The 20,771-nt window shown below is 44.3% G+C and overlaps 1 protein-coding gene across 2 annotated transcripts in view; it reads left to right on the top strand.

Moving 5' to 3' along the window:
• NXN (nucleoredoxin) overlaps positions 1–10,816 on the top strand; it is a 743,311-nt gene extending 732,495 nt beyond the window's left edge. For both annotated transcript variants that reach the window (XM_069615174.1, XM_069615175.1), the window contains exon 8: positions 9,835–10,816. In XM_069615174.1, coding sequence (XP_069471275.1) covers positions 9,835–10,017 — 183 coding nt within the window. In that variant the 3' untranslated portion in view covers positions 10,018–10,816. The remainder of the gene's footprint in view (positions 1–9,834) is intronic.
• Positions 10,817–20,771: the final 9,955 nt, after the last annotated feature.

Raw genomic sequence — 20,771 nt, 5'->3', positions numbered from 1 at the left:
AATGAGCAGTTCAGTCTTCTCGTCATTCAGACCGAGAAGATTTCATTGATCCTGGTAACATCAGTGTTGTAATTGCCCGAGATGGTGAGGAGTATCTGGGTGTCGTCTGTGTAGTTAGTGTAGGTGACACCCAGACGATCCAATTTATCAAAGAGAGGCTTTGTAAAGATATTGTATAGGGTGGGGGAAACACATGAGCCTTGTGGGATACCACACGTGATGGGGTCTGCTGCTGCCACCGGGGAGAAAACCCTCCTGGTTCTATTAGCCAAGAAAGACTGTATCCACGTGACAGCAGAGGGGGAGAAATGGGCAGCAGAGGAAAGGTGGTTACAGAATACTGTATGGTCGACCAGGTCAAAGGCTGCTGAGAGATCTAGGAGTAGTAGGATGGCAGCCTTGCCCTTATCTTTAATGTCGTCGATCTGACTTTTGAGATCAACAAGGGCGGTTTCTGTTCCATGTTGATGCCGAAAGCCAGATTGACGCTATACTCTAAGTAATTCTGAATTTGCAGGTAAGCAACTCTGTCAAGGATTTTTAGCAGGAAGGGAACGGTGGTGATAGGCCTGTAATTAGTGGGAATGGCTGGGTCCAGGGTCTGTTTTTTTAGAAGCGGGGAAGACCCATGACTGTTTCATATTGTTGGGTACAGAGTTAGTGGAGAATGAAATGTTTATAAGCTTAGAAATTAATGGGGAGAGGTCTCTTGCTGCATCTTTTATAATCTGTGTGGGGGGGGGGGGAGCAGCTGTCCCCTGTGCAGTTTGACGGTTTGAGAGAAGTTATAATTTTTTGCACTTGCCATGGTTGGTGTTGGAGGTAGTGGGTAAGCTAGGGGTAGAGGGAGTGGGGGGGGGGGTTACTGTTGGAAAGTTGTAGTTGTAGTCTTTTGTTTTCAATTTTAGTTTGTAGGCCAGTGATTTTATTCGCAAGGGCATCTTGGATCCTCGTGCACCAAGGTTGGTCCTTCACAGACATGTCCGTTGGAGGATTGGGGTTTTCTAGCTCCTTCAAGATGGAGAATAATTCTTTAACACTGGAACTTGCATTACTTATTCTTACACTGTAGGCTTCCTTTTTAGTGCAAATTATTTCTTTTTTTATAAAGGGAGGATGCATTTGTGAGATTGATTTTGTGTTCCCCCTGATGGATTCATTTTCCAAAGGGTTTCCATTTTAGTTTTCTTATTTCTTAGTATTTTGAGTTCTGGTGTGTACCAGGAGTTAAGATGCGCTCTGGGTTTACCTTTACGTAGTTTTAGTGGGGAAACAAGGTCAATAGCTTGGGTCATGGCGTTATTGTAGGTGTGTAACGCTCACCTGATTCCCGTAGAGGCGCCGGTCTTGACTGGGCGTATACCGTATCTTCAAAGGTGATGTGTAACACACGGCTGGCTCTTTGGGCTGGACCTCTGTGCACTGTATGTTTGTCTCGAAGGGTAAGATGTCTGCAGATAGAAAATATGGGATTAAGGAACTGGGTTATTGAATGTCTCTCTCTTCTTCCCTTTCTCTTCTCCTGTAGAACCCCAAAGGTTAACGCTCTCACCTTAGGTAAGTGAACGCCGTGCTCTCCATCTGCCTCGGGGCAGGGTGCTGTAACCAGTTTCTTCACTGGATAAGGGGAGCAGGCCTCTTGACTTCAGAGGACTGCTGTCCGACGTTTACTGCACGAACGGTAAGTTTCGAGTAATTCTAATGTCTTTAGAGTCTTTAGTAAAGATGTTTCTTGTTTTGCAGGGTTCCGGCGATGGCGGATGACGGGCTGAAGTGAGTTGAAGATGGAGCCCGTGTGATGAATAGAAGTGCCTGGAAGCACTAAGTAAGCGCTAGTTACCTGCTTCACGATGCGCTCTAACTGTCTTTTTATTTTGCAGGTACAAGTTCGGAGCGGCTGCAGGGTGCCGGAATACCCACTGGGTTAGATGTGGAAAGGAGTAATGGCACGTGAGTATTAAAGTTCCCCAATGTCTTTAAACGCACCTTGTTTTGTCTTTCAGATGTGGGATGCAGCGCCAAAGGCCTCCGGAGCGTGCGAAGAGTTGGTAAGCTTTTGTCTTTCAGATGCCGGAATGCAGTGTGAAGACCTCCGGAGCGGAGGAAGAGTAGGTAAGCCTTTGTCTTTCAGATGCCGGAATGCAGCGCGAGGCGTTGGTGACAGCCGATGGACCAGGTAAGTGAAGAGCTGTCACTGAAGACCGTAGTGCTAACCTGTTCTTTCTTGTCTTTATAGGTGTTGCTGAAGACTGGATTCAGGATGGTAAGCCTTTTTCCTTAGGCCCAGGATCAGATGCAGAAGACACGATGAGCGTTCTGCTGCAGAGGATGCAGAATAACGCAAAGCAAGATTCATCCATCGGGTGTGGTTTAAATAGCCTCCTGTAGTGCTTAGGTGTCTCCTTCCACAGCCACGCCTGGGTAAGAAAAGAGTTCCTGCTTTCCAGAAGAGTTCCAGTGTTCTGAATCTAGGGAGTGGCTCCTGCCCCACCCAACAGGAAAAGTAGTTCCAAACAGAAGAGGATCAGAGGCACAACTGGCAGGCAAGTAAGCAGCATGGTCTGCTGCAGGTAAGTCCACCCAAGCATTATGAGCCCGGCGCTTCCAGCGCTGGGACTGGGCATATTTATGAGCCTGGTGCCACTGGCGCCAGGACTGGGTCCAAAAGGTCCCAATTGGGACTGGTTGGCACTCGGAACCTGGGTTATGGATCTGCTTCCAAGGGAGTTGGGAAAACCCTGACCTTTTGGAAGCAGAGATCATGACAAGGTGTCTACTGGTAGGTTGAGGTCCGATGTGTCGGGGATCTTGTTTAGGGTGGGTAGAACCAATGGAATGTGGGCTTCAGCAGTAATGAATGCGGCGAGGGGCAACTGCAACTGTGCTCGGCAGGCTGTGGGATCGCCTGCCGTGAGGAATGTTTCTCTCAGCCTCCTGCTCTCCTGATTAACCCTTATTGGGATTCGAGATACAGACCCAAGAACACGGACAGCAGTAGACCCCAGCCTCGCTGATGACGCTGATAACGCTGGGCAGTACTGAAGCAGGCAGAAGGCGGGACGCGGTATAGTAGCTGTCTGAGCTCCCTCCTGGTCGGGCGTTCAGAAGAGTGGCGGCCAGGGGTAAGCATCTACTGTCTCTATCTAACTCTGTTTCGCTTTGTGCTGTGAACAGGCTGTGCTGTGAACAGACTTGTGCTAACCTCTATTTTTTGCAGCAATATGCCTACAACTAGATTACAATCTACGCTTATAATGCCGAATAAAACCCTCAACCTAGATATGCCCCACGAACCCCTTAGTACGTGTAACCAGGGTAAGGGGTCTCCATCCAAGTCCACTCCTGCCCCCTTTCTTGCCTCCACCCCTGGGTCAGGGGCTGATCGCATCCAGCTTGCTGCCTCGAGTAAAATGGTTACTTCTATATTGTCAACACCTCAGGCTCCCCTAAGGAGGGATAGCGGAATTTCTAGCCTTAAGTGCTGCAAGGAGATTGAAACTGCAGAATGAACATGTCCTGCTTACCAATATACTACGTAGCAACAAGGCTAGTAGGCGCAATGATGGCTCCATCTGTTCCTCCATGGACTCCCCAATGCAATTCCAGTTAAGTCTCCCCCACTAATAATGTGCTTAATGGGGTCAACGGGGAGTTGTTTAAAGATACTGTCTATCCATCAGAAAGCCGGGCTCCCATGGGCCATCGCGCATCTCCAGTTCAGTCATTTAAAATGGTCGATCCATCTGAAATAACAGCTAGCGCTGTGAAGGAGCCGGTTGAGTCCAGAGACATAGCTAATTGGCTATGTTTTAAGGATTATGTGCTTCGGGATTTAGCGACTTGCTCAAATTTTGTGGAATTTTATTCCTGGGTAGACTCTCTTACATTAAAAATGCCCAGGCACACATTGCCATCTCCGCAGAAGTCCACCCAGTTGGAGCGTAAAAGCGAGGAAAAAACCTCCCAAACGTCCATTCTTGAGATGGAATTCATGCAGTCTCTGAAACAGCCTATCGAGTTAACTTTTAGAGACCCACCTGGTCAAACAAAGCTGGCCCTACTTCTACAGCGCCACGAGAGAGGACAGTTCCTCTCATGAAGCCCATGTCACCTCTGGCTTCCCTTCCTTCTAAGGATATCCGCAAGAAAAAATCCATCATGCCTATAATTTCAGACTCCAATTAGAGGAGCTTTGTACTTGACCCAAGAAACATCATTTTAATTAATGTGGACAAGCCGAAGCAAGCTGAATCGATGGAGTCACAAAAAAATAAAACTTTAGCATGGCTTAATAATAAAGTAGGATCTAATTGTGTTAGAGCACAGGACTTGAAAGTTCTCCGGAGAGTTCAGATCCGCAACTGGTGCCATGTAGATAACACTGACTGTGTCATCATTGGATGCGGGTCGAATAGCTTGCTCGCTTTTATAAACAGCCTTTTTAATGTGCAGGACACATTGTCTCTTACAAAACAGAGAATTGTGCTTAATTAACCTTTTCATCTGCCTTTCTGATGTTGACTTATTCACTTTTAGGTGATTGACCATATATGCCTGTCTCGCTATCTATATGTTTTGTGGATGTATTTTTTGGGGGTTTTTTTCGGCGCCTATAAGCCTTAGGGTAGCTTGGCGCGGTATAAATAAATAAACATAAACAATGTTACACTTGTTTCTAGTCAGACATGCTGGTGCAGGGGGGCACTGTATAAGGTGCCGGTTATTAGTGCTAATGTCGAATGATAGTAGGAAGTGGTCGGTCCATATAAGTGGTTGGGGGTCCTTGCAGATAATGTTGCAGTTGTGGGCAGCGAGCCTGTCTAAGGTTCTGCCTTTCTGATGTGTAGGTAGGGTGTTGAGTTGAGTGTAGTTGTGTTCGGAGAGTGCATTCGCAAGGGAGGATGCAGGGGTGCTGTGAGGATCATTATAATCCCAAGTTAAAGTCACCTAGAATAATATTTTGTGAGAGAGGTTTAGATTTCTCTGCTATGAGGGAGGTTATGTCTTCCTCAAAGGTACCTGTGGGGCCAGGGGGTCTGTATATTAGTTCCAAGGTGATGGTGTTCTTAGGGGTAGTTTGAATTTTGATGGATAGGTGTTCACAAGGATTTAGTAGAGGGGAGGTAACAGATCTAATGTCAAGCGAGGATTTGAATATGAGTGCTACACCTCCTTCGCGGGCATTAGGTCTGTCGGCCCTGAGGATGGAGTAGTTGTCGGGAACCGCAAGGGTTAGATAGGGACCTGCTGCGGCATGAAGCCAAGTTTCTGTGATGGCGAGGAAATCCAGGTCTGCTGAGCGGATATTGTCAGCAATTTCAGTAGGGGGAGCCACAAGGGATCTAACATTAAGCAAGGCTCCTTTGAGTGGCACAGTGTTTGCAATGGTATTTTTGTTAGTAACTTTAGTTGTAGAAGTAGTGGGCATTTTGCTAGGTAAGGTGAGAAGTCTACAGCCTAGTCTGTTGTTGCGGGTATGAGGTTGGGGTGGGCTGTGGGGCGATGTTCTGGTGTTTTGAATGAGTTCTGGATATTATCAAAGTAGGCATCTTTGGCGAGGTTGGGTGGATGGTTACCTAGAGTGACGCTAATTTTTAGCACTGTGGTCTGTAGGTGCACTGTGGGGGAAAGGAGGCAGGAAGGGTGTGGGGCAGGGAATGGGGTGGTGTCTAGGGCAGCTAAGCTTGGCAAGTCCATTACTGAATGGGATGTAGCTGTTTCTACTACATGGCGTGCAATCGGGCATGATGCAGAAGAGGAACATGATGAATATGAGCCAGGCTGGCATAGTTCAGATGCAATGTTGGGACGGGATACTAGAAGGCTGGTAGATTTTGTTAGCTGGGCTTGTGCATTTAGGCCCTGGGGCAGTTACAAGCGGTTAAGGTAGGTACAGCTAAGTTACAGTTGAAACAGGAAGGCATTTGTACGTGCTAGGTCTAGGTAGTGCATCAGTTAGATTAGAGTTTTATGCAGGCTAGCAAAATCGCTTATAATTGGAGCAATCGGCAAACTTGTTAAAGTCGCAGCTAGATTCGATGTTTATGCAAACTGGCAAGATAGATTATAAATGGAACAATCAACAAGCTAGTTAAGGTAACGGCTAGATTCGAGTTTTATACCGGCTGGCAAAATAGCTTATGAATGGAACAATCAACAAGCTGGTTAAGGTAACGGCTGGATATATAGCAATCATAGTGGGAGTTCCGAGTGTGCCAATGTTAGCAGGAGTCAGGCGCTTACCTTAGCTCCAATGTTAGTGTAGCAGGCAACTTTTCGGTTACCGGAGTTGCAAGGTAAAGTTCCACTCCCTTGCGGCTCGCAGCAGACAGGTCCTTATAGCGAGGTCCTTGGGGCGTAGGTCCACAGCCGGCTCACACCTTCCGGCAGTGCGGGCTTTGTGTTAAGAGGACCGTCAGCCAATCGGGAGCCTGTCTGGTTCTTCGGATGTGGATTGCATTGCTTTGCAACCACATGTAAACATGCTCACGGCCATTTTGAAGGAGGCAGCACGTTGATATTTACGGGCAATGTTACACACGTAATGGGCTTGGAACTCGTACCTTCTCTTATGCAGCCAGATCGGAACAAGATTTATAGGCACTTCTGAGTAGAGGAACACGCTCATGCAAGTGGCGTCGAAGCGTGGTGAAGAGCTCGAACTTCATAGAAAGATATTTGTCGTTTGGTTCAGGCATCTGTTCGCTTCTGGAAGAGCGTTGTGGCGAGTAGGGACGGGCTACCGAAAGAGCTCCACCCTATACACTGATAATTTAGATTTCTGTCCGATTGCCTCATAACCCAAACTTCACAAATGATCAGAACTGCCCATCTAATGGAAGAGATCACTCTCCTTAAAACGATTGTATTGGTTAAGCTACTCTCCTATGTCTCGAACATCACTATTTTACTTAACTGCTGCAACATTTTTGAGAATCTGTTCAAACAATTATCACAGTCCTGCTGGGATACATAATGCATGTATGACTCGACTGTAATGAATGGTGAATTACAGTTCCCAGAATTTGAATTATATTATTTTGTGGCTTAGCCCAGTTTTGCCTTTATTTGGTACAGGGACGCAAACCTATTCCTGTATGCTAAACTAGAAGAGAATACTGCTGGGGCAGTGCACTTTAAGTCTGTGGATGCCTGCCCCTTTGATTCCCTCCAAACATCCTTGGCAGCCTGGGGAAAGATTGCGAAACGACCAAAGATACCAGAACTATATACCATGGAGATATTCCAATTTGCTGTATACCCACTTCATTGGCCAAACCAATGGAAAAGACTTTGAAAGGGACCAGATTTTAAACGATAGAAAATTAATATACTAATGGCTTGCTTATCACACTACCCCGAATACAAACTGGAATCGTCATTTGCGCTATGGTTGCCCTGCAGTTTCTTTGCATACACTCTGTTATGATAAATGGGTTGAATTCCCTATGGAACCAAAGAAGCATCCCTGTATGAACTTTCTTACCAAGTTCAATCAATGTAACCTCTTTATATCGACATCTTAAAACTTTAGGTATTTCTGGGTCAGTCCTTTGTTTCGTTCATATCTTTCGCAGCTAACCTATCCAGTCACTAGGACTTGACATTATTCTCCTTCACTCCCTCTACAGTGTTCCCCAAGGATCAGTACTTGGTCCTCTTCTTTTTTTCTCTCTACACTGCTCCCCTTTCAGCCCTTATTTCTTCAATCTTTCATTTCATCTTTATGCTGACGATACCTAGATCTTTCTTTTTTTCCTTTGATTCTGTATTGCACTCTACTATTTCACACTGCCTCTTAGCTATTAAGAATTGGATGTCCTCTTACTTTCTGCATCTTATTCCTTCAAAAACGGAGGTTCTGTTTTTCCCTCCTACAATTGCTCCTACTTTGCCTCGTCCCTCTCTTTTCCTTCCTTTTCGCCTTCAGTAGTTAAATCCTGATGTTCTTTGATCCTTCACTTTCTTTCTCTCTTCATATTTCTTCTATTGCTTGCTCCTGTCGTTATGCGTTGTTTAACATTCGTTGCGCTCGCCCCTATCTTTCTTTTCATGCTACTAAACTTCTTCTCCTTTCTCTTGTGTTTTCTGGTATTGACTATTGCTCGTCGTTACTGTTTGGTCTTCCTGCTAGTCACCTTTTTCCTCTTTGTTCCATCTACAATTCTTCTGTTAGTCTTCTTTTTTCGATTGTTTTTAAATGTAATCATGGTCGCCCCGCCCTATCTTTCTTCCTTACTTTCTTTTTATATTCCTTCATGTTCTTTACGAACTCTGAATGTATTTCTTCTTACTGTTCTTTAGCCTCCCTGTGCTTCATCTTGTTTCCATTCATTTTCTTTGTTGGCTCCTAAACATTGGAATGCCCTTCCTCTCTCGCTTCGCTTCGCTCCTCTCCATCTCTTTATATCTTTCAAACAAATCTTAAACTTTATTTTCCTTTTTCTCTTGTTTCCTAAATTTTTTTTTTTCATGCTGATGTAATCTGGATCGATTTGTATCACTGATTGTACTGTTTTTGAATTATTTTATTGTTCAGCGCCTTTGGCGAAAGGCGCTTTATAAATTGAATATAAATACATTCTACTAAATGTTAGCCCACCCCCAAATTCTTGAGATAAATGGGTCAAGTCGCTAAACATGCAACTGAATGGTATGTGGGAATCAGATTGCATGCTCATTAAAGATGTATCCTTGAACTCCAAATTTAGATGGATTCCCTTTAAAATATCACACAGACTACACTATACGCCTGCGATGTTGAACATAAACAACATTAATGCCAGCTGTAATAGACCCTGCTCTGCATTAGCAGACTAGCGCTCGAAAATATATGCAGAACTGTCTACGATGATTGGGGAGTACAGAACCCATGAACCACTCTGGAGCCTCTTTGTCTGTTAGGCTAAAATGCCCAAAGTTATGCCCCAATTTCTCCATCTCAGATTTTTTTTCTTGCTAAGAGAGCTATCCTTATCCGCTGGAAACTGCGTAATCCTCCTACTCTGGAAAACTGGCTAAGTGATTTGACTTGGGCAAACAACAATGAAGAGCTGTATGTATCACTGTTGCCTATAGTCATCCACCGCAAAGATATTTGGGCCTATTACGGATCTACTTTTTTAAAAATTAGATTTATAAATTTACTAAAAAAAAAATAGAAAAAACAAACACAATAATCCGTGCCTTCAATTCCAAGAGGTGGTGTGGTCCATCATTCACCTTCAATGTAATGTTTTCATTACACAACAAATGGCATAGCACCTGTTTGTTTTCCTGGGTATTGATCACTATGCTCTGCTTTTCTTAATATTATGCCTACATTTGTAATAAGCAGTCTTTGCATGAGCATACCATTATGAGGTGTAATACAGATCTTAATTTGTCAGTCGCAAGCTGCCTTGGGAGTTAATGCAGTCGAAAAATAATTAACGTGACTGTTACTAGTAATTTCTAGAACTGTTGTCCTTCCTCAAGTATTTAGAAGCAGTACATCTTTTTAAAAAACATGTTAACAATTTTAGCAGTAGTCCTTTGATAACCTAGATATGTGCATATTCAGCAAAGAAAGGCGTTAAGAGATCCTTAAAATTAGCATGACGATTTGCCAATTGATCAGAGGCTGATGTTTATTAACCGTTCACAAGAGAAGTAAACAATAATTCAGTTAGTTGATAACCTTCACTCACCGCTGACGTGTGATATTATCTATCCAAACTTGCCACCCAAGCAGTGCATTTGGACACACATGGTGCTTAAACATGTTTGTTGTTATTGTTGGTTATTAAGGTCATGTTGTTGCATTTCATTTAAATAGCCTTTGTCCTCTTGCAGGACGACATGACGGATTCCTTGCGAGATTACACCAACCTTCCAGAAGCTGCACCATTACTCACTATCCTGGACATGTCTGCCAGAGCAAAGTATGTGATGGATGTTGAAGAAATCACCCCAGAAATTGTGGAGGCATTTGTGAATGACTTCCTCGCAGACAACCTAAAGCCGGAGCCTATCTAAACAAAAAGCGAATTGGATTTTTTTATATTCTACTTAAATGGACATTATTTAAAACGTGATCTTTTTTTATCAACTGTTGGATTTTCAATGTGTTTTTCACGTGTTATAATATCAAGCCTGTTGTGGTGCCTTTTTATACAAGTCTGCCAAAACCTATTCTACAAAAGATTTTAGCAAACCTTTGAAGGTTTTTGTCAAAGCTGTAACAGCATTGGAAAACTTGCTTATGCACATTCCGGCTAGGACTGTTACTATATCACATTGAATGTTAGAAACAAGTCTGTGCTTCGGACAATGGACCTGTTGGAGAAAGTTTGCACACGTTGCATTGTACTCTTTGTGCTTTGGCCTGATGCTGCAGAGACGCTGGTCCATAAACTGATACGACAGTGATCCCATATGAGGTTGGCCTTCCTTTGTAAACGACGTGCCAAATCTGCAAAACGAACTGACTTCAAGGTGAAACAATCTCAGTGCACATATTTTGAGATTCATGTTCAAAGATTATTTTACTAAAGAAAAACGATTCACTAGTGTCTTCTTTTCAAAAACAATGCAACTTAACAGATGGAGAAGGGCTCATTTTCTAATGTGGATCTAGACGGGGTGACATCTATTTTTTTCACCCTCACTTCCCGTCTCCATGTTTTACTTTTAAAGTGCTTCCCTAAAAAGAACATTCTCTTGGTTAAGCACACGACTACCGGTTCTATGTATGTGCCTACGGTCTGATTTTTGTTGGGCATATATTGGAATGGATTCTAAAATAAAGCGCACAAAAGCACTAATTTCACAAGAATTCTTGTATTTGTATTTATTTGTTTATATAACGTTTTACGCCAAAGCGCTACACAATTGAACAACTTGGTACATAAAACATAAACAATATAACATTGGAAGCAAATTACAGTATGAATCAATCAACAAACCAGTAAGAAGAGCAATTAAACTGAAGAGAATAGGGAGAGAAGAGCAGTGGCAATGTGAGGGAGAAGGAGAGGAGGGGAGGGGAGGAGAAGGAGGAGAGAGGGGAAAGGGGTGAGAGTGGGGTACTAGGGAGTGGAGGGAGGGAATCAAGGGAAGCAGAAAAAAAGGAGGGGGAGCCAGAAGGGGAGGGAGTTTCAAGGCAGGGGGTGGAGTTTCAAGGCAGAGGGTGGAGAAGGAGAGATTTATGGGAGGTACGAAATGAGGAGAAAGTAGGAATAGAACAAATTGAGAGAGGTAGGGAGTTCCAGTGCAGGGGAGCTAGGAGCTGGAAGGAGCGGAAACGGGAGGGGGCACAAGGGGATGGAGGTACAGTGAGAAGGAAATGATCAGCTGAGCGAAGGGAGCAGGAGGGAGTGTAGAAAGTGCATTAATGTATGTATAAAATGTATCACAGTTGTATGTATCGTCCAAAATGACACTACAAACGGAAAACTTCAAAACAACAAATAAAATGCACGGTTCCATTTTACCTAGATGCATGTGTTGTTAAAATAGTCATTTTACATAACCGGCGATGTTAGAATTTGTATTTCATACTTTTCATTTGTTAATGAGCATACCACGTATCGTATGCATTTACAAGGTGAGGCACAAGTAAATTCAATTTGTAACACAGTTTAATTACCGTTGACATGACCGTACAATGGTGCCTAAAAGTGAATATGCTTATTGATTCTTAATAGGATGTGGTCATATGTGAACCTTAAGTTTGCTCCACCCTGTTTTGGGAATGATACAACACGGCTCATGATACAAACAGCCTGGGAAAATCACAGACATGTGACAAGGCAACCTTCACTAAAATTGCCACTCAGATTGCTTATTGCATTGTATCGTATGAACTGAAATTGTTTAACGTTGTGTGAAACGGGACAAGTGAAATCTCCTTCACTGTTTGGTGTATACATAATCCAATTATTTGTATAGCTTACCTATGAAGATGTGAGAATCCTGGTACTAAAGGTACATACTTTTTTACTGTACCAAATTTTAAATTCTAACTGTTCAGGTAAAGTATGGTTTTTACTTTATTTTTCACAGAAATGTGATATACTTTCTTCCCTCTACCTCCCATCCAAACTCACAGGCCACCATAGACCTTTCCATTGGTCCAACCAGCATTTTCTCAGTTCTTTGCTCCCTCCCTCTTCGTGAGCTACCTTTGGTACTCAATCTGCATTCAATGTGTTTTATCCAACCTAACATTTGTAACATTAATAATGTATTTATTTTTCCCATTTAACTGCAAGGTTTGGCTCTTGGCATTTTCAGTTTACAATCAGTTTCCACACACATACTGTAATATAGATTTTAGTATTTGCGGTTCATTACAATCTTGCTGCCTCCATGATATCAGTACACTTAGCAAAAGTGCTACTCGCTCAATTTGTTCTTTGTTTGTACTGCGAGACTTTATTGTGAAAAAAATTCAAGTAAAAATGACTGCTCTTTTACGGTTTTTCCTTTAAACTCCTGAGCCCTGTTGGTGGCAGGCAAACCATGTGGTTGCTTCTGTTAGGTTTTTGCTTCAGACCTGATTGTGTAGATTGCAAAGTATGTACTGGCATTTCATCAGGAGAATCCCTTAAAATGTTGAAATTGCTAAATATTTAAAGCATTCTGGAACACTTCTTATTTCAAATGTTTTGCATGCAGCGGATGCTCTACAAGCCACCTGTAAGTATTCAGCGCCTATGCTATGCAAGCCTGAGCACAGAGTTCACTATTAAGCCTCGTGATCTAGAGGCAGGACCCTCCAGCCAGTAGACCTGTTTCATGGCTGTTGTTCCATTTAACAAGCATGTAAATACTAAGTAACTGAAAATGTTTAGTAGGGAGGTTGTGAGTGCACTCCTGCACAGGGACTGGAGGCGACTTCTGCTAGTGTCGGGGCTCGAAATTAGAATTGGATAAGCAGGAGCTACAGGCAGCTTCCTGCGTATCCAGCAATAGCCAGTCCCCACAAGCTACCACTGGGGAACGAGGAGCTAAATCGAAACTCTACATAAAATGCAAACACATAATTGCATCCATTATTTATGACATTATGCTTTAAATGTAATTTAGATGTTTCCTAATGTGTATTTATAGATTGTTCCAAATATACAGAGTTACATTCATATAGTTGTGTGTGTTCTGTATCTGTTGGCCTGGGGAGACAAAAGTAGCTCCTGGTAACTGCTGGTGTTAAACTACCCAGGCTCTTCTAAGCTCTAAGCACAAGCTAAATAGCTTCCAGCTCCCCTCAATTTTCGAACCCTGCAGTGTTGTCTCCATTCCCTGTGTCTCTAGATTCATAGGATGACCTAGCTTTCAGGCATATGGGCTCAATTTAAACTAGTTGACGTTGGGTGTACTGTCATGCCAGGCCATCAGGCTCTGCCCCTCTAGTCTTCCACTGTTCCTATACCTAATTGCCTTACCGCTTGTGGTGAGTCCTTCCTTGCAATATTTTTCTCTAGTATTTTTTACCCTGGGCTCATTGCAGTTGACGGCTGAGCTTAACCCGCCAACCGGTTTTGGTTCTTAAGAAAAGGCATGTGAAGCCCAGATGAATACTCTTAATTTTGTTAAGTCTCACCTCTCCGTGCCTTCCTCCTCCAGCGGGTGACCTTTGACTCTATATGACATCCTTCACCAGAGGCAGGCCTGAGGTGTGCTCGTTGCGGTCTAGTCCGACCACTTGCTCTTTGTACAGTGGTATCTCCAAGTGGGACTTGTAGAAGTCAGAAAACCTAGACTCTAAGATCTCTGAATTCCCACCACTACAGTAGGAGTCACAAGTCAAAACATCCTTCCAATCCTTGTGACTAATCCCTGGCCTTCGGACAGCCACATTGAGGGATGACATCCGCTTTGTTTGAAAAACATATGGAGAGACATGAGGACCAACTCTGCAAAAAAAGCAAACCAGGTTCTCGTCTGTCCTGGCCTCTTTCGTGCATTTCTAGTCAAAAATGACTGCCGATTCTGTACTGAGCATGTTTCTCCATACCTCCTGAGTTAACATTGGTCAGTGCAGTAGAAACTTCCTTGGAATCGTAAATGCCTAAGGGATCCCAGCATAAGGTGTGAAACCTGGAGTCTTCAGGCCTTCTTTTATATAGTGTTGTCCTAGAGCACCCTTATGTTACATGGTCTCCCTTTTGGAAACCACTGACAGGTTACACAGCCCTTCATCCCAGTGTAGTGTTCTGGCTGGATCTTCTCTCACCCCATTCAGGGATTCTGTTGCTGGACTCTCTTTCTACTCATAAGTATCCACCACAGTTATGGTACCAGTTGGCAGCAAAAAAGTAGACCACTTCAAGTGTTTGGGTTTTCATGAATTTGGTGAAGGTGGCATAGGCTTGAGCTGTTGAAGGGTGTCTGCTGAGAAACGTACACTGGAGGTGCTACATGGGTAAGATTCCAACAGTGTACATTTCTCAACAGATGACTTTTATGAGACAAAGCTGCTGCCACTTTTACCAAATTCATGACACCCAAAGTTATCAGGGCACGATGTTCAGCAGTAGAATGCCAATTCTCTAACACACGACACAGCATTTAGAAAAAATCCTTGGCTTACCCACACTCTGCCCTCTTTCTTGCCATCTGTGCTTATCTGGACTGCAACAGCTACACGACATCCTCAAACTACTTCTTGTAACTATCCAACCGGCTCCAACCAAAAGCATTGTTTACGTGTGCCTAAACACTAATGGAAATGGCATAAATCGCTCTTTTCGACACAGTTTCATAACCTAACATAACATTTACAATGATATAATTTGTCAAGCAACTCCTATTTGCAAGGAACGTCACTATTCCGTGTTGCTAACAGGAAGATTGACACCAAGCACAGAGCTATGACACATAACCCTATAATCGTGGGTGGGGGTAAAATAAGTTGCAAGCTACAGGACCGGTATAAAAATTCACTTGCCCCTTCATTTCTGCAGATGCAATCAGCACACCATTTCTTGCTCGCCAAGGGTCAATTATCATTAGTCAATGGCTAGTGGCAATTGCACATTTCAAAGCTTGCTGTGCTTTCTCTGACCACCAACTCAAGTAGTCTTGGTTTCAGCAGCCCTTGGTAAGACTTGGGCTCAAGCCTCTCTAGCCTTTCCTTCTGTACAAAGAAGCTATATATCTGGATGCAACATCTTGGAAGGTCTACGAGATGCAGCCTTGTACTTCTACCAAGCCAATAAAAGTACAGTACTTAAATGTTGCAATCATACCATTTGATTAGGCCCTTTACAACTTTGATGACAACTTTTCCCTTGATGGGACAGTATTCCTTTCTAATGCAAACCGTGGTTAGCAGCCTTCTGCATGATGAATGCTGTGCTGCGTAATGGGGACACAGCCTGTGCAGGCATGACACTGGAGATCGGCATAAGGAGAAATACCTTGTATGTGCCTCGTTCCTTTTTTAGTTCACTAAATGTTTATTAATAAAAATACAAAACCAAAAGCAATAAGATTTTACAAATGCACAAAATAGAATACTCATTATCAATACAGCGTAACAAGTATATATTATACATGATTAAAGAATTCAAAATCTGTGAATAACAGAAAGCATCTTATTATAAATCTATTGAAAAGTGTCCATTATAAGTACTTCTAACATTTCAAGGGGTTCATATATGCAGTATAAGACAAACCTTGTAAACGCAACAAATACACAAAACGGACAAGGATGAAACCTATAATCACAAGATACAACAAGATGTAACTGATAAAGACTAAGCAGTTGAAGGAGGCTTCGGTGTGTCCACATCTTTGTTGTGTAGTGTGACGAATCACAGGTATTGGACCCGTCTCCCCAAAGGGGAGCCACCCCCATTGAGACTAGGTGTGCCCACTTATGGGTTTGGGAAAGAGTAATCTCAGTCGGTGTGACTCCCCCTTAGAGGACAAGGACTCAGAGCTTTTATCAAGATCTCCCCCAAATACAGAGTTCTCTGCCTAGATGGTCACCTCTGAAATCTTGTAATCAATGTAACTTAATTTTGAATGGATTGTGTCCTCCCACGTATTCCTTATCTTTGATAAATCAATTTCCAACTTGCTGGTCTCGGAAAAAAAATTCACAGTAAAGGGTGCTGCGCGTCGACGTCCCTCGAGTCGGTGTCCCTCGAAGGCCTCTGTATCGGCGCTGACGTCATCATAGGTATATATAGTCTTGCGCAGCGTCCGTTGTTCAGTTACGTTTTTCCATGCTTCGTAAGCCTCGGAGACGCAATGCTTGTTTCTTCTACTCATCGAAAATCTTCGGAAATCTCAATATCATACAATGGCATCTTCGTCCGAAACATCGACGCCACAATCCGGCTTCAAAAAATGTCGAGATTGTGGTAAAAAGATGTCATTAACGGATCCTCACAGGATCTGTTTGTGGTGCCTGTTATCAGAGCACCAGTGTTCGGAATGTGAGGAATGCATGTCTATGACTGTGAAAACCTTGAAGGAGCGTTGGGGGAAGCTAGAAAGAAGTAAGGCAGTTAAATCTTCTACCCCTTTAAAATTGTCCTTGGCTGAGTCGAGACATTCGTCACCTCACCATCGAAAGAAACATTCCCGATAAATATCTCGAACCGGTTCCCACCACTCTGTGAGATTGAGACACTCTAAGAAGAGGCGTCATAGATCTCCCTCCTCTTCATCCTGAAATTCCCCAGAAAGGGTCACCTGCCCCACTAAACAAAGCTGTCCAGCTAAGTGGGAGTAATTTGGCAAGAAAATGCTTAGGGTCTTCGAGAACGCGGCCGTAACGCCCTCGGAGATGTCTCGAGGTGAAAGACCCGAAAAACAAACACGCTGTGCGTAGTCGAACCCGGCGAACAAAAACCCTCGAGAGCGTCATGAACCCTAGAGTAAAGACAAAAATTAATCGAATAAAACAGCGTCATCGACGCCATCGTCGAAGGTACCTTCGACGCACAAGTCTGTGTCATCGACCCCGATGAAGGATAGGTCCTCGAAGCCTCAAACCTCAACTGCGCCACCGGCATCAGAGGTGTCGAGGGTCCCGCCCAAGGCGTCAAAGTTGACAATATTGACGACACTGAGTAAGATTCCGGTTCTCTTGAATACATCCAGGCTCTTTTCGAGTTTTTCAACCCCATTTGCGAGTTTGTTGAGACCTATAACGTCTGCATCGACAACCACAACTTTTTCCCAAGCAGTATCCATCAATTTGGCTCCTTCTCTGGAAATGGGTTTGACCCCTTATCCAAGATCTGACTATTTCAGAGCTTTATCCTCTATATATGAGGAAGGGGAGGACTCTGACAATGAGACACAAACAAGAAGAGTACCTATTCCAGTGGAGCTAATTTCTGAGGAGGATAGATTGAGAGATCTACAAGAATCTTTACAAGATGCCAGTGGCATAGATACCTCTCCGGAGGCAGAATTTGCCAGACCAGAACCTGGATAACATGCAGGAATGCCTTACAGAGCCCTTATGCAATTTATGGGGTTGACAAAATCTGCACCCTCTTTCTAGCAAGATGATCTTACGGACATCATAGATAATGGGCCTCAAGAAGACCTTATAGTCCCTTTTCATGCTGCATTGCAGAGAATTATAGCTGCAAATTGGGAAACACCTGAAGTTATCCCTGCAGTAAATAAAAAGCTCTCTGCAAAGTACAGGGTGTCCGCTACAGACCCTGAATATTTAAGTAAGCACCCAACTCCAGAGAGTTTAGTAGTGCACGCAGGGAAGTCATCAAATAGCAAGTCGGCATACCCCACTATACCACAAGACAGAGACGACAAAAGATTTGATGCCATGTCTAAAAAGTCTTTTCAGCATGCAGTGTGGCACGTAAGTCTACTAACACCACTTGCACACTAGCTAGATTCAGCCATGGCCTTTGCGAGTGCGCTTCATCAGCGGCTGACTGTCTCCCAGAAGGGGAGGAACGAGACGCATTCTTGAACATCAAGGATGGGAAGGATGCTATGTGTGAGTCCCTCCAAAAAGGTATCGACTCTGCTGACGGCAGCAGAGCCATGGCGGCGAGTACCACAATCCGTAGATTTGCGTGGTTGCCAAAGTCTGGTTTTGCTCCTGATGTACAAGCCAGGCTTCTGAATATGCCCTTTGACGGCACCTCTCTAATTGACAAAAAAGCTGATGACGGCCTGGAGAAATTGCAAACCTCAAAGGCGGCATTAAAATCACTTGGGGCTGCAATCCGTCAAACTCCAAATAGCCCCACAGGTACGTCCTGGAGGGGGAATCCCTTTTGTTTGTACTCCGCATTCGGAAAAGGCAGAGGGCAGCCAGCTCAAAGGGGCCAGAGACGATTCACCCGTGGTATACAGGTCAAAGGTACCAAACCTGCATCAGCAGGTGCTGCTTTACCCTCAGCATCTGCGTCAGCTGCTTATAAACCCATCTGAGGTCTCACCCCACAAAAAACCAGTAGGAGGCAGGTTAACTCAAAAATCTGACGGAATGGCAGGCTATTACGTCAGATGCTTGGGCATTGGAAACCGTTGCCCAAGGTTACTGCCTGCCTTTCCTACACACTCCTCAGAGTCATCCACCACGGAACAACTCTTTGAAACTTCCAGACCCACTCCTTATGCAGGAGATTTCAGACCTGCTAGAGAAAGGTGCCATAGAACCGGTACCTGTAGCGAAGAGGAACAAGGGTTGGTATTCCCCCTATTTTCTAATGCCGAAGGACGACGGAGGATTGAGACCCATCTTAGACTAGAATTTAAAAAAATCCTCAGGAAAGGTTGAAGATGGTAACCCTTTCTCAGATCCTTCAGGCCCTCCAGTTTAAGGACTGGTTGGTATCTCTAGATCTTCAGGATGCTTACTTTCTTGTGCCAATCAATCACAAGCACAGGAAGTAACTGAGGTTTGCCATTGGCAACTTTCTTTATCAATTTCGCGTTCTGCCATTTGGGCGTACCTCCGCCCGAGGGTCTTCATCAAGCTAATGGTGGTTGTGTCTGCACGACTCAGGAGGGAAGGGATTCATGTCTACCCCTACCTGGACGACTGGTTGATCAGAACAGCATCCCCGGAACAGGCTCAGATCCATCTAGATTATGTTTGCCACTTCTTCCACGAGCAGGGCTTCTCCCTCAACTTAAAGAAGTCACCGATGATGCCACCACTGAGACTCCAGTTCATTGGAGCAGTCCTTGACACATCCCTGGGAAAAGCCTTGCCACCAGAGGTGAGGGCTCAAGATATTCTACAGATGGTCACCAAGTTTCAAAATGCCCAGCGTCTACCAGCCTTCGACTTTTTGAGGTTGCTCGGCCTCATGGCATCCTGCATTTTTCTGGTGCCAGAGGCTCACCTGAGAATGAGATCTCTCCAATGGGCGCTAAGGACCCAGTGGTCACAATTCTCAGGAAAGATGTCAGATCTCCTGTTAATCCTGGAAAGAGTGGCTCGAGACCTTCAGTGGTGGGCCTGGCAAGAGAACATCTTGAAAGGAGAAATATTTTGGCAACCATGGCCGGAGATAACAGTAGTCACGGATGCTTCACTCACGGGGTTGGGAGCCCATGCCAACGACCTGTCCATCAACGGTTGTTGGTCTCCATTGGAGTCCAGACTACACATCACCCTATTAGAGCTGAGAGTGATCAGACTAGCGCTGAAGGCTTTCCGGCCATCCGTACAGGGAAAGAATGTCCTGTTAATGACGGACAACACAGTGGCCATGCGTTACCTCAACAAAAGAGAAGGCGTAGGGTCACTGCCACTGTGCAGAGGCGCGATGCAGCTCTGGTTCTGGGCAATTCATGAAGGAATCTCTCTATTGGCAGTTCACCTAGCCGGAGAGAAGAACTCAACAGCGGACGCTCTGAGCAGGCAGAACAGTCTCCCACGAGTGGGAACCAGCTCAGGAAGTCCTTCAAGAGAGCTTCGTCCTTTGGAGAACCCCTCAAGTGGATCTGTTTGCCACCAGTATCAACCGGAAGTGCGATCAATATGCTCAAGGGAATTTCCCCTGAGATGAGCTGTGGGGGACTGGGAGTTTCCACTTCTGTACGAGTTTCCTCCATTCCCCGTCATTCCTCAAATGATCAGGAGGTTGAGGAGATTCCGGAAACCTATGATCCTAATTGCCCCAGATTGGGCCAGGAGAACGTGGTACCCAGATCTTCTAGACATGTCCATCTGTCCTTCCGATTCGTCTTCCGCAAAGAGAGGATCTTCTCTCGCAGAAGGGAGGTTGGGTTCTCTATCTGGATATCAGGACCCTTAATCTTCACGCCTGGTGTCTGAAAGGTTGAGATTGAAGGATTGGGACCTCCTGGATGCCGTAATGGAGGCGTTGCTTTCAGCCAGAAGGCCAGCAACAAAATGTTTATACCGCTGCCATTGAAACAAATTTTGCAGCTGGTGTAGAGAAAAGAATATTGAACCTTTTTCATGTAGTACACCAATGGTATTATCTTTTTTGCTATACTTGGCAAATTCAGGTCTTCAAGTTGGCAAAATCAAGGGTTACCTCGCAGCACTGTCAAATCTTTAAGCGCACTGCGGAGGAGCCTTCATACTTCAAATTGCCCATAGTCATTCAATTTCTGAAAGGGTTAACTAATGTCTTTCCCCCAACTCCTTTTCAAGTTCCACTGTGGGACCTAAACCTAGTCTTGCAATTTCTAATGGGTACTCCATTAGAACCCCTTCATTCCTGTTCATTAAGGTTTCTCACTCTTAAAACAGTCTTTCTAATGGCTTTAACTTCGGCCAGAAGAGTGAGTGAATTACAAGCTTTGGC

Source organism: Ambystoma mexicanum, chromosome 9, assembly GCF_040938575.1.
Source record: "Ambystoma mexicanum isolate Mex_15411 chromosome 9, UKY_AmexF1_1, whole genome shotgun sequence".
Taxonomy (NCBI): domain Eukaryota; kingdom Metazoa; phylum Chordata; class Amphibia; order Caudata; family Ambystomatidae; genus Ambystoma; species Ambystoma mexicanum.
Note: the sequence above shows the minus strand (reverse complement) of the source record. Positions and strands in the feature narration are given on the sequence as shown.